This window comes from Mercurialis annua, linkage group LG3, assembly GCF_937616625.2.
Source record: "Mercurialis annua linkage group LG3, ddMerAnnu1.2, whole genome shotgun sequence".
Classification (NCBI taxonomy): Eukaryota; Viridiplantae; Streptophyta; class Magnoliopsida; order Malpighiales; family Euphorbiaceae; genus Mercurialis; species Mercurialis annua.
In genome coordinates, this window is record NC_065572.1 from 5,588,156 (window position 1) to 5,603,143 (window position 14,988).

Here is a 14,988-nt window from a genome sequence, read left to right on the forward strand (position 1 = left end):
TTTTGCTCCATTTTAATTCAATTGGTAAAAGCAAAAAAGAAAAAGAAAAATCAATTGAATATTTAATTTATTTAAGCCAAATAATACATCACAAATCTAGAGAACTTCTTTGTTGAACTCTTCTTTTCAACAGCCGCCCATTATGATAATTTATGATAATTTATCTTGGACTGAATTGAAGTGGTAAGAGTTCCTTTCTCTTTTAACCAAGATTCTCAAATTTGTTTTCTGAGTATAAAACAATTTTAAAATTTTGTGCTAAATTTATCGTCTTGAAAAAAATTCTATCCAGTTTGGTTCAAATTTTTAAGACGCATTAATCAGAAATTTTAAATTTGCTGTCCGAATCTGAAATAATTTTAAAAGTTTTGTTGTAAATTTTGGTTCTAATTAATGGAGATAGTAAACTCCAGACATCGGACATTCTCCACTTGTCTAACATAGTTAGATGGTAGTTTCTGGTTAAGTGGGTCTTCAGTCTTCACTCAACGCATCACTTGCATTAAAGTGCTGACCATTACATTGACTTTAGCTCTATTAATTTTGAACCAACCCAATATGACTTACTATTACCTACAATTATGGGAATTTGGTTAATCATCTTCATCTCCCTCGCACTCTCCACCCTCATAAAACTCATCATCTACCATATTTCCTCCGCCAAATCCCCCACCCCTAACCTCCCTCCCGGTCCGTCTCCGATACCCATCTTCGGCAGCTCACTATGGTTAACCACATCGGTCTTCGATCTCGAGTCAGCTCTCCACTCTCTTCACTCCAAATTCGGCCCCATCCTCACTCTCCACACCGGAACCCGCCCCACCATCTTCATCGCCGATCGTTCCATAGCCCACCAGGCCTTGATCCAACAGAATTCTATCTTCGCCGACCGCCCACCGGCCCTCGGCATGGAAATAATTAACACTAGTAATCAACTTACTATTAGCTCCGCCTTTTATGGTCCCACCTGGCGAATTTTACGGCGGAACCTGACCGCGAAAATCCTTCATCCTCTGAATATCAAAGCCTACGCACATACAAGAAAACGGGCTCTGCAAATACTTAAAGATCGGATTGAATCGGAGTTTAAAGAAAGGGGAGAAGTTCAGGTGATGAGTCATTTTCAGTATGCAATGTTTTGCTTGATAGCTTTCATGTGTCTCGGTGACAATCTTGAAGAAAATGAGATCAAGATAATCGAGGAAGTTCAGCGTCCATTATTATTGAATTTTGTTGAATTCAGTGTGTTCAGCTTCTGGCCAAGTTTGACGAAGTTTTTGTTCAAGAAACGATGGGATGAGTACATGCGAATTCGAAAGAATCAAGAAAATGTATTGATTCCTCTTATAAGATCAAGAAAAGAAAAAAGATTGAGTAGAAATCAAGAAACGGAGAATAATTTACTTTTGTCATACGTTGATACATTGATGGATCTTGAACTTCCCGATGACAAAAGAAAGCTTGAAGAACAAGAAATAGTTAGTTTACTATCAGAAGTTTTTAACGGCGGAACAGAAACTACGTCTACAGCTCTGCAATGGATCATGGCAAATTTAGTCAAGCACCCACAAATTCAAGAAAATTTATACATAGAAATTAAAGAAGTAGTAAAAGAAACCATAATTAGCGAAGATGAATTGCAGAAACTGCCATATCTAAAAGCGGTGGTTTTAGAAGGTCTCCGGCGGCATCCGCCGGCGCACATGGTGGTGCCACATGCTGTTAGTGAAGATACAATACTAGGAAACTATTTGATACCAAAGAATGGGAGCGTAAATTTCATGGTGGCGGAGATGGGATGGGATTCAAAGGTGTGGGAGGATCCGGCGGCGTTTAAGCCGGAGAGGTTCATGACCGAAGAAGTGTTTGATATGAGCGGAAACAGAGAGATAAAGATGATGCCATTTGGAGTAGGGAGGAGGATGTGTCCAGGGTATAGTTTGGCACTATTGCATTTGGAGTATTTAGTGGGAAATTTGGTGTGGAGTTATGAGTGGAAAGCAGGGAATGAAGATGACATTGATTTGTCGGAGAAGCTTGAATTTTCCGTTGTCATGAAGTTTCCGTTGCAGGCTCGGATAATTCCTCGCCGGAATCAAATTTAAAAATAGATTGATACGTTTTCAACACAAATGTGCTAAGAGTCAACTCAAGTTTGTCAATTTAAGTGTTTGACAAATTAATTAGTTTATCATTTCTTTGATTAAATAAGGATCATATTTTTTTGTTTGGTACAAATTTTATAAGAATTACTAAACGGATCTCAACTATAAAAAAACATTTTTCAATTTTTCACATTAAAACTAATTCTTTCTCGAGCCATATAGCTAGGTTCCTTGCGAGACACATATTTTAACCCAACTTTAAACGATTGGATACATGAACATGGGGTGAATCTGCAATCTTACTCAAGGTAAGAGAGTGTCTTACTAACTCACTTACCTCTTGAGATGAGGAGCTTATCCACTTTGAAGAGGGTAATAAATTTTGATTATCATTGAACTTTTTTTTTGATTTCAGTCACTAAATCTTTTTTTTAATTTTTTTTATTTTGATATTTTTCGACAAAAAATGTTTATGTATAACTAGAGTTGACATACGGCAACCAGATTTTGCTAGTTTTATTTTGAAAATTTATCATATTTTCATAATATTATATTGAAAGAGAATTTTTATGTCAAATTATGCATACATATGACAGATTTTCAGGTAATAAATAAATAAATTCCGGTTGCTATTTAAATATTTTTGGTCAGAAAATATCAAAATAAAAAAAAAGTTCCGTGATAAAAATAGTAATTTAGTAACTAAATTGAAAAATATTAGAAATTCAGTTATATTCATGATCATTTACCCCTTTAATTGAAGATGGTGTTACCATCTTCTTATCTAGATAAGTGAAGATAATGCTCGAATGATATTGTAGAAGCAGAAACTGAAAAATGTAATGTGCATATAGATAAAATCATTGATTACGACGTCTTTTTCTATCGGCATCAATAAATCCATCAAAAGTGTTGTCCACCATACTGAATTATGAACAACACAATCTATAATTATGCATTATCATCATCTTTTAGAATTACTATTAACAGAGCCAAAATAATTAAACACCAATAATGCATGAAATTGTTAACTATAAAAACATAAACCCAATATGAGTCTTAGCTAAAATTATGGAAACTTGGTTAATAATCTTCATCTCCCTCACACTCTCCATCATCATCAACCATTTCTCCTCCGCCAAAACCTCCGCCGCAAACCTCCCTCCCGGCCCGTCTCCAATACCCATCTTCGGCAGCTCACTATGGCTAACCACATCACTCTTCGATCTCGAATCAGCTCTTCGCTCTCTCCACTCCAAATATGGCCCAATCCTCACCCTCCATACTGGAACACGCCCCACCATTTTCATAGCCGATCATACCCTGGCTCACCAAGCCTTAATCCAACAGAGTTCTCTCTTCGCCGACCGCCCACCGGCCATGGGCATGGAAATAATTAACACTAGTAATCAACTTACTATCAGCTCTGCCTTTTACGGACCTACCTGGCGAATTTTAAGGCGAAACCTGACTGCGAAAATTCTGAATCCTTCTAATATCAAATCTTATTCACATATAAGGAAATTGGTTCTGCAAACACTTAAAGATCGCATTGAGTCAGAATTTAAAGATAGAGGAGCGGTTCAGGTCATAGGTCATTTTAAGTATGCCATGTTTAGCTTGATAGCTTTCATGTGTTTCGGGGACAATCTTGAAGAAGATCAGATCAAGAAAATTGAGGAGGTTCAGCGTCCATTATTATCGAATTTTGTTGAAAAACGCTTGTTTAGCTTCTTGCCAAGTTTGAGTAAGTTTTTATTCAGAAAACAGTGGGAAGAGCCTATGCGAATTCGAAAGAATCAAGAAAATGTATTGATTCCTCTAATAAGATCAAGAAAAGAAAAAAAATTGAGCGAGAATCAAGAAACAGAGGGAAAAGCTTTGTTGTCATATATTGATACATTGATGGATCTTGAACTTCCTGATGACAAAAGAAAGCTTGAAGAACAAGAAATAGTTAGTTTATTATCAGAGGTTTTTAACGGAGGCACAGAATCTACAGCTGCAGCTCTGCAATGGATCTTGGCAAATTTAGTCAAGCATCCACAAATCCAAGAAAAGCTGTACATGGAAGCTAAAGAAGTAGTAAAAGAAACCATAATAATCAAAGAAGATGATTTGCAGGAAATGCCGTATCTAAAAGCGGTGGTTTTAGAAGGTCTCCGGCGACATCCGCCGGCGCACATGCTGGTGCCACACGCAGTTAGTGAAGATACAATGCTAGAAAACTATGTGATACCAAAGAATGGGAGTGTAAACTTCATGGTCGCAGAGATGGGGTGGGATTCAAAGGTGTGGGCTGATCCGGCGGCGTTTAAGCCGGAGAGGTTCATGACCGGAGAAGTGTTCGATATGAGCGGAAGCAGAGAGATAAAGATGATGCCATTTGGAGTGGGAAGGAGGATGTGTCCTGGGTATGGTTTAGCAATGCTGCATTTGGAGTATTTTGTGGCTAATTTGGTGTGGAGTTATGAGTGGAGAGCAGTGAATGAAGATGACATTGATTTGTCGGAGAAGCTTGAATTTTCTGTTGTCATGAAGTTTCCGTTGCAGGCTCAGATTATTCCTCGCCGGAGTTAAAGGCATAATAGCAAAATGACTTAATACATTATTTTACCCTAAACTATATCTTTTTATTTTATGTTCATCGTTGATAAACATCGTCTAAGAAGACAAACGAGATCCCGTTCTTCTCAGATGATAACATTTTTTTATTTATTTTTTATTTAATTTTTGGTCAATTTTTTTATTTTTTTTAAGTCAGAGGTCGCAGTAGTGATTCACGGCGGGTGTATGGCCGTGTGTGAATGAGTTTCGATTTTTAGTTTGTTTAGATTAGGTTTGATTAAATTGTTTTAGGTTTGATTAGATTGTTTTATTTAGTTTTGATTTTGTTGGGTTGGATTGAGTTAGATTTTCTTATTATCTATATCTATATCTATATACTTATATAATTGAGAGGACCAACGGAGCCCTCTCATTCAATCTCACCAAAAGAAGCCCTCTCATTCAATCTCACCAAAAGGAGCTCTCTCATTCATTCTCACCAAATAAAGCAATATTATTAGTTCCCACTATTTTTAAAATACGTATTTTAATTTAATTAATTTAACTAATATTTTTATATGACTTTCAATCTATACCAAACTCCTTATGGACATACCACTATATATATATATATATATCATCGAAGTATGACTTCTAATTTATATCAAACTCATAATCAACATAACCCATATCAATATCATCTATTTACTCTCCTTTTTGGATTTTAAGCCGTCCCAATTTTATATGCAGGCAGCAAATGTAAGTTTAATTTACTAAGGATCTATTGATGCTTTGCTAATACCTTGCAATAATTTGATGAATTATTATATTGTATATATTTTCTTTTTTATAATTATTGTATATATTATTAGATGATCATTAATGTTGTCTTTTTTAAGGAAGTGATCAACGTTGTTATTAATTGTTTTTCATACTGCAAGTTTGTAAGTTTTTAATTATTGTTTATACTATTTTTATCCTATAATTGTATCTGGTAAATTTTTGTGAACTTGAGTTTTGATTAACTTTTTTATTAACACATAGAATTTCTAATTTCTTTTATTTATTTTCCTTTTATTTTATTTCTTTGGTTCGTATTATTTTTTTAATTGGCAATAATTTAGAAAATTGTCTAATTTGTTCCAAGTTAAAACGAATGTATTTAACTTTTTGTAATTTTGAGATTGCAGATTTGATTTGTATGAATAGTCTTATAATTTTGGTACACTGATTTTTTTGAGGTGTGTCTTTTTTGAACCAATTGGCGAGCTTCTTTAATCTTCATGTCCTTGAAGAAATAAAAATATGGAAGGAATTAGAGTCTACAACAAGGTATATGTAACTATAATTTTTTTCCCCTTTAAACTCTATTATGGTTATATGAATTTAATTTAAATTTGTGTAATATGATATAAAAGTTGCATTACAAAAAGATATTATTATCTAAGCTGTTTTTTTTAAAAAAAATATTTATTTAAGTTTTATTTTTTTAATAAATTTTTAATTTATATAGATTTCTTAATTATTTGTTAAATGGATAAGTTTAATCTTCAGTCTTATATATAAGCTCCCATTAAAAAAAACATTCAATTTAGTTTTATTATCTCAATAAGTTCGTAATTTATGTAAACTTTTATAATATAGTTCAAAATTTAAATTATTCTAAAAATTTAAATGTCGAATGTCTTTATAAAATCACACGTAATATTCAAAATTAATATAACGATACTAATGTATAAAAGAACATAAAATAATTATGCTCTAATCATTATTACAATATGTCGAGATTGTTTTTTTTTAAAAGGTACAAATCCTAAATATTTTAAAATATACTATAAAATGTTCTTACACAAGAAAAGTATTGGAACGGTAAAGATAAAATTGTAACAAAAACTTATAATCTATATACTTATGAAATTGTAATTTATTAGACTTCTAACCTATATGAAATAGCAATTATGTTCTGCAAGAATTGAAAATTCAAAACTAACCATACCTATGAAACTAATATGACTTTATTGGGCTGATTCGTTTTTTAATCTTTAAGCTCCCAATAATTTGATTTATTAAATTTAATTTAGTTAATCCAGTCGTTTCAGAAAAAGAGCTAAAATAATTCAGTAAGAATAATTTGATTTTAGTTTAACCAAACTGATCTAATACTCATCCCACCTATTTATTTTGTTTTTCCATATAATATGATACTATAATGTAAGAGTAAAAAGTAAAAATACTTATTCTAAGTGCAAAAGACCATATCACATAATAAAATTTGATTAGCATCGTAAGTATTGTAAAATATGATACCCTGTCCATTTTTCAAAATATTTAATATTTTGAAATAATTCATTACTAGAATTATTATTTATATGACATTTTTATTTAGATTATCATCTAAATTTAAAATAATTTGATTCCGCGCAAATGCGCGGGTTACGACTAGTACTTATATAATTGAGAGGAACAACGGAGCCCTCTCATTGATTCTCATCAAATAGAAGATTCTCATAGTTTCCAACTTTTTTAAACTACTTTAATTTTATTTAAATTTTAAAAATTAATATTCACAGATAATGCACATTAGTTCTCATTTTTCATGAAATACTTATTTAAATTAGATTGTATTAATATTTTTAACATCCTAATCTAAATAAACTACCTGGTTTATCAATATAAATACAATCATAATATTCATTCTCTTCTCCCGTCGTAATGTATAGCATTTAGGGTTTTGTTTTTGCCCATTAAATTTGTCTTTATATTGATTTGTTATGATGGAAATTGTTTCTTTAGTTAATCATATTGAACGATTTGCTCTATATTTTAGTTAATTATATACTGAAACGATTTGCTCTAATATTATTTCAGGTTCTGAGACATTTTATTTACTTCATTCATTATTGTAATTTAAAATTATTTTTTCTTATATATTATCAGGTGGCAACGCTCTTTATAAGAAAAGTGGAAGTTGATTATAGCTTAGATTTAAAGGTATTGTATAATTATTTCTATATTTTTTACTTATTGGTTTTAATTCTGAAATATCGAACAGATGGGCAAAACTAATTTTCAATGATCAATCCTAATTTTCAACAATTTTACATGTCATCTCCAATATAATTGAATGACTCTATAAGATAATTTATTATCACAAGGAAATGAATCATTTGTTTTTTTTTAATACCCTCAGTGGCAGTAGATTTATAAGTGAAGTTTACACATACCCAACTGAGTTGCCATTTGCATGATCAAAAACCCATACCGATGAAAAAGATCATCAAATTATGTTTTTGATTCCATCGACATATATATACTGTTGGATATGGCTCATTTTAGACTTGTCCCACATTGTTTAGAAAAGGGATTTGTAATTGTTGAGCTATATACATATAGTGTAGAAATCCCACATTGCTTAGCAGTGGAAGGGTGAGGACTTCCTTAGCCTATAAAAGGGAGTCTCCTCTACCCATTGAAACTCATCCCACAACAAGCCTTATTAACTCCTAAGGCTTAGTTGGTTCTCTCTCTAGTTTGTATTCTGTTACAAACAATTAGTGGAGTATTTTGGGCAGTGCCCGAGGATGTAAGCCGGTCATTTCTGGCTGAACCTCGTTAAAAGGTTGGTATTCTCTTTATTGTTTATTTATTAGCTACTGTCTAAGGAGTTTGGTACTTAAGTGGTCTGCCTGTGACCCACCAATCTTTCCTGGGAATTTTCCGGTATAATTATTTAGCACAATACGTGATTCGCTAGCGTAATCGATTGAGCTTCCGCAACAATTGGTATCGGAGCTAAGGTTCTATCCTTGGCATATCGGTTAGCTATTAAATAAAAGTTGGAGCAGAAATGTCTGGAAGCAAAAGTCTGTCCACATTGATAGCTTCTTCCTCGGGAAGAATGGCAATGTCAAATGCAAGAATTGCGGTGGAGATTTTTGATGGTACAGGACATTTCGGCATGTGGCAAAGTGAGATTCTAGACGCTTTATTTCAGCAAGGTCTAGATGTCGCTATTGAAAAAGAGAAACCAACAGATGTTGATGAGAGAGAATGGAGTAGCATCAATCGTTTAGCATGTGGTACCATTCGGTCATGTCTTTCCAGAGAGCAGAAATATCCTTTCTCAAAGGAAACATCTGCAAGTAGTTTGTGGAAAGCATTGGAGGAGAAATTCTTGAAAAAGAACAGTCAGAATAAGCTTCACATGAAGAAAAGGCTGTTTCGGTTCACGTATCTCCCAGGTACTACTATGAATGAGCACATCATAAATTTCAACCAATTAGTAGCCGATTTGTTGAATTTGGATGTGACGTTTGATGATGAAGATTTGGCTTTGATGTTGTTGGGATCACTTCCTGAAGAGTTTGAGTTTCTTGAAACTACTCTACTTCATGGGAAGGTTGGTGTGTCTCTTAGCGAAGTTTGCGCTGCATTATATAGTTATGAATTGAGAAGAAAAGATAAGAAAGAAAATACTAGTAGTGCAGCAGAAGCTTTGATTGTTAGAGGCCGTTTGAAAAGCCAAACAATTGGAAAGGAAGGGAGATCAAAATCCCGACCAGAGAAAGATGAATGTGCCTTTTGTCGAGAGAAAGGGCATTGGAAAAGGGATTGTCCCAAATTGAAGAATAAAGGCAAGACTGATAAAGAAAAAGCTGAGTTTGCTTCGAATGTAGCTGAGTGTGACGACGAAGATTCAGATCTTTCATTGGTTGTTGTGTCATCGGTAAATACTCCTATTGAATGGCTTCTAGATTCGGGTTGTTGTCATCATATGTGTCCCAATCGGGAATTGTTTGTTGACTTCAAAGAGCTAGAAGGTGGAGTTGTTTACACAGCAAGTGGCAATCCTTGTTTGACCAAAGGAATTGGTTCAATTCACTTGAGGAACCATGATGGGTCAATAAGGATTCTGGAAGATGTTCGCTATGTACCGAGTTTGACGAAGAAGCTCATTTCTGTAGGAGTCCTAGAATCAAAGGGCTTTGTTGTGACTACAGTAAATGGAGTTATGAAGGTATTCTCGGGTGCACAGGTTGTCATGAAAGAAATTCGGAAGAACAATAACTTGTATTACTATCAGGGTAATGCAATTATTGGGTCAGCTATAGTTGCTTCTAGTAATGATAATGAACTAGAAGAAATCAGTCTTTGGCATTGGCGTTTGGGGCATGATGGTGGAAAATTCTTGACGGTTCTTGCAACTCAAGGATTATTGGAGGGACTACGTCCCTGTAATTGGATATATGAAGAAGGATTTCCGAACAAGAATGATATTGGCTATAAGGCAAAGTTGGTAGCTAAAAGCTATGTTTGGACGGAAGGAATTGAGGCTATCTCTCGAGTTGTTAAACATTCTTCCATTAGAAATTTGTTGGCCTTAGTAGCACATTTGAATATGGAACTAGTTCAGTTGGACGTAAAAACAGTGTTTTTACATGGATTCTTGGATGGGGAAATCAATTCGACTCAGCCAGATGGACTCAAGGTGGCTGGAGATGAAAATTGGATTCTACAGTATACTTTGAATACTGTGGATATTGGTCTAATATTTGGGCAGGACAAGAAAGATGGTAAATATGTAGTTGGGTACAATGATTCGGACTACGTTGATAAACGGCGATCGACTATGGGCTATGTGTTTACACTAGCAAAGGCGTCGTTTAGTTGGAAGTCTACCTTGCAGCCAATAGTTGCTTTGTCTACCATAGAGGTAGAGTACATGGCAAGTGCAGAAACTGTTAAGGAAGCAATTTGGCTTCATGGGTTGTTTGGTGAATTGGAAATTGAAGAGAAGGACCAATTTCATCATGCAAGGACGAAGCACATTGATGTTCGATATCATTTGGTGCCAGAGGTTATTGAAGAAGGTGGAGTCCTACTTCGGAAGATTTTGACCATGGAAACTCCTGCTCATATGATGACAAAGATTGTGAAAGCAGTCAAGTTCAAACATTGTTTGAATTTGATTAGTGTTCTCAATATTTGAGATTTGAATGTGGCCCGGCCCACGCGATGCGTGAGGGGGGATTGGTTGCTCTGCTCGGTCATGCTATGCGTGAGGGAGAGTGTTGAAGTGGGATCATCCCACATTGGTACTTGACTGCTACAGTTGAGAGTTGGCGCTTTTGAAGCGTAATTGAAGGTACTATTGAAGATAGTCCGAGATGGTAGAGAGAAAATTCGCCAAGGTGGAGATTTGTTGGATATGGCTCATTTTAGACTTGTCCCACATTGTTTAGAAAAGGGACTTGTAATTGTTGAGCTATATACATATAGTGTAGAAATTCCACATTGCTTAGGAGTGGAAGGGTGAGGACTTCCTTAGCCTATAAAAGGGAGTCTCCTCTACCCATTGAAACTCATCCCACAACAAGCCTTATTAACTCCTAAGGCTTAGTTGGTTCTCTCTCTAGTTTGTATTCTGTTACAAACAATTAGTGGAGTATTTTGGGCAGTGCCCGAGGATGTAAGCCGGTCATTTCTGGCTGAACCTCGTTAAAAGGTTGGTATTCTCTTTATTGTTTATTTATTAGCTAACGCTCAGGCTAGTTGGAGTTATATATTATGAAGTTATTTATATCGAGTGAAATTCTGTCTAAGAAGTTTGGTACTTAAGTGGTCCGCCTGTGACCTACCAATCTTTCCTGGGAATTTTCCGGTATAATTATTTAGCACAATACGTGATTTGCTAGCGTAATCGATTGAGCTTCCGCAACATATACAAAAAAGTTACCTCCGACTATTTCTTTATGTTCTCCAAAAATATTTTTTTAGAATGATTTCATTATTAGAGATGAGTAAATTGATGAGTAACCTCCACTAAGCTTAATTAGTTGGGAATTGATTAATTTTTTGAATTAATGAATTTTAATTTTTTTTAAATTTAAAATAAATAAATATGTTTACCAATAAAATAAAACTAAACAACAATTTTTTTATAATTTTAAATTTAATTAAATCAAATTAACGAGTTTCATTTGATTATTCAATTTTGACGTTGTAACCTCCATGTAAATGCAAATAAATATTATACGAGATTTGATATTAGTAAAACTCATAATACAATTGAATGGACCTATTTGCAAGAAAGTTTGACTGTTTGGAACTTTTATAATTTTTCACCTAATTAAAACATTAATTTTTTTAAATTATCATTGATAAATAACATAGATAATATGATATATATCATGTATGGATTTGGTAATTTATGTAAGCTTAATCACTACAAAAATACCCCACCTTTTACCCCCTTTTCAAATGCACCCTGACGTTGAAATTTTGTCAGTTGCACTCTAATTCGCACCTTTGGTTTTCATTTCCACCCCCAAGTACTAAATTGATCTCTTTTTCATTTGAAAAAAATTAAAATAAGTCATCCATTTTTAACTTTTTATGTGGAAAAGAGTTCAAACGAGTATTTTTATAAGTTTCAAATGTAGATAAACTATTTATTCAATTTTATAAATTTGTTATTATTAGATATATTGATATAAATTATCAATTTATCTAAGTAAGTCTGAAATAATAAATAATTAATAAGAGTATAACTTCAATAGGATTACAATTTAGATAAGAGTTAGTTGAATAAGAAGAGTTTGATAAAATGTGTATTTGTTTTTGCGGGAAGTGTAGTTGTTCAAACTGTAAAATTAAGCAGCTTTTATAATCTTTGATTTTTTTTATTTTGTTCTAATTTTTATTTTTTTACTAATTCTAAATATAGGATAATCCATACACAATGATTATTATCAGAATGTCATAATCACTTAAAATATATTAATTATATATGTTTATATTTAAATCGAATTTTACATTGCAACACAAAATACAAATTATATAAAGAACTTGAATGCTAATTTTTGTTTTTTTATAGGAAAAGAGTACAATGGCTTCGTAAGTGGACACTTTATAATAAAAGATAAATATAAATTTTAATACGAATTGCGAAAAACAAAACAAATCTCACGAGTACATATGATGGATAATGCAAAGTACCAAAATTGTAGTACCAGATTCATAATTCATTACAAGAAGTAATTGTAGGTAAAAAATTTAGGAAATATAAAAAATTATTGGAGAGAAAAAAAATCAAAATTTAACACAAAAATATACATTATATTAATTTTTGACATTATTTTTTTTAGTAAAATCATTATTTAAATTAATTTTTAGTTTGATTTCGTGCAAATACGCGGACTTACGACTAGTACTTATATAATTGAGAGGACCAAATGAGGTTTCTTATGAGTTTCCAACTTTTTTAAATCACTTATTTAAATTTTACTTTATTTTTAAATTAATTTTCTATTTGCTAAATGGAAGTGTTATCACATTTTAAACTTCTGAATCTTTAAACTACTGAATTCCTTAATAATTTGTTTTCGTCTGTATATAATTATCAATGTATTTAATTCTTTTACCCTCTCAACATATTTTGTAAAAAAAAAAAACTTTGTAGTTGAGATGATCTTTGTTTGATTATTAACAGAGGTTGAAAATCTCTTTAACTCCCTGAATACTCTAGCTGTTGCGGTAAATACTTATATATGTTGTCCCTTTCATTTTATATTTATTATTGTGAGTTATATAGACGGATCCATTAATGATACTGTATTTCATATGATTAAGGTCTTTAACTTTGAATTAAGAGTTTTTGTCCTTATTGGCATGTTAATTACATGTAGACGTAGTGAAGTTACCCAGATTTTATTTCATATAATTAAGGTCTATATTATTTCGGATTGTTTATAATCTTATTATTTCATATGATTAAAGTCTATATTACATTTAGTGAAGTCATCTAGATCTTTCAATTATAGTTATTTCATATAATTAAGGTCTATTTTATTTCCGGTTGTTTATAATCTTATTTTATTTGCTTTTATTTTTTTTCTCTATAGTTTTATTAACTTAAGTTTTAAAGTGACACGTAAAAATGTTAATCAAATTTTAAGAAATTTTAGAACTATTGCATATTGTGTTGAAGTTCTAGAGAGGAACAAACAGGGAACAATGAAGAAAATTTTAAATCCAAAAAGCTGAAAGTGGCAGCAATTGAAGCCAGAAAGACGAAACACGGAAGTAAATTTAAATTAATAAAAATATCATTGATTATTAATTATAAAAAGTTATAAACCCTAAAAATAATATAGATAAAAACTTTTATCATGGTGTTTTATGTTTTTGAAAGATTTTCCTTTTCATTTTATTTTCAATTCTATATTTTATTTTTATTTTTACATATAGCAGTAATTTAATCTAATATTTTTTTTATATTTTCTGTAGTATGCATTGCTAAAATATTACTTTCTATACGGATAGAATATATCCACATAACTTTATTTATTTAATTTAAATAAAAATTGTTTAAATAAATTAGTTTTTTGATTTTTTTTTAAATTTTGATTTACATAAACTTCCCTATCTATCTACATTCTACAAGTTAAACAACAATATCATTATCATATGTGTCATTCTCTTAATATGGAAAGACAAACACAACAAAAAAGAAATTTTTATTTTTTGAATCGAGTTTTTCTTTAAATGAAAAATAATTAAATTTTTATTTTATAAACAAGTTACTGAAAAGTTCAAGCTAAAAGCGTGAATAATTAAAAATTATTTTAATTGTAATCCTACAATGTAATTTAGATTGCAGTCTTAGCATGTGTTGTTAGATTCACAAGAACAAAACAAAAATTTTAGTTTAAATATTGTAAATTAAACTATCTGCTATTACCTAATTTAAGTTAAAATTAAATAGAATAAAATTTTATCTTATTAGTTCATAAATTATGATAAATTGTTAAGGCAAAGGAATGAAGAGAGGTAGAGAAGGACCCTATGCAAACTTGGACGATAATAATACTAATTGGCTTAAGTTGAGATTAAGCTATTTGATATGGTGGCTGAAATCGTATATATGCAAAATTATTTTTTTTTTATCAAAATTTATCTAAATAATTTTTATTAGTCACATATAGAAAAATAATGAATATTGTCAATTATAATATTTTTATAATTTAAATAATTTTTTTTAAAAAATTACAATAACAGCAAAAATTAAATAAAAATTATATTATATAGATCCCGCACAAATGTACGGCCATGCGACTAGTTTTTTTTTTTGGCCAAAGATAACAATATATAATAATAAAAAAAGAATGGCCACCTCCTGAAGATGATATACCGTTCTTAAATAAGAGAAAGTAAAGTGGATTTCGCGGCTACTAATTGAGCCATCCAAATACACATTCGTCTAACAAATTAAAAAGCAAAACTTGCATAATTTGCTAAACGAACGGTAGCAACAAAAATAAATAAATTACTTATA

At 31.7% G+C, this 14,988-nt stretch overlaps 2 protein-coding genes across 2 annotated transcripts; both read left to right on the forward strand.

Moving 5' to 3' along the window:
- Nucleotides 1-224: 224 nt before the first annotated feature.
- Nucleotides 225-2,264, forward strand: LOC130015342 (cytochrome P450 89A2-like). Its single transcript, XM_056105244.1, has one exon. It carries the CDS (start codon nucleotides 582-584, stop codon nucleotides 2,103-2,105), a length of 1,524 nt encoding a protein of 507 aa, XP_055961219.1. The 5' UTR covers nucleotides 225-581; the 3' UTR covers nucleotides 2,106-2,264.
- A 718-nt stretch (nucleotides 2,265-2,982) lies between these two features.
- LOC126675381 (cytochrome P450 89A2-like) lies at nucleotides 2,983-5,013 on the forward strand. The gene has a single exon (XM_050370015.2). The coding sequence runs from the start codon at nucleotides 3,177-3,179 to the stop codon at nucleotides 4,683-4,685; it is 1,509 nt and encodes a 502-aa protein (XP_050225972.2). The 5' UTR covers nucleotides 2,983-3,176; the 3' UTR covers nucleotides 4,686-5,013.
- The last annotated feature ends 9,975 nt before the right edge of the window (nucleotides 5,014-14,988 follow it).

Bases quoted from the DNA above. Each gene is read 5' to 3' on its own strand.
- LOC130015342 (XM_056105244.1), top strand. From the start codon at position 582: ATGGGAATTTGGTTAATCATCTTCATCTCCCTCGCACTCTCCACCCTC.
- LOC126675381 (XM_050370015.2), top strand. From the start codon at position 3,177: ATGGAAACTTGGTTAATAATCTTCATCTCCCTCACACTCTCCATCATC.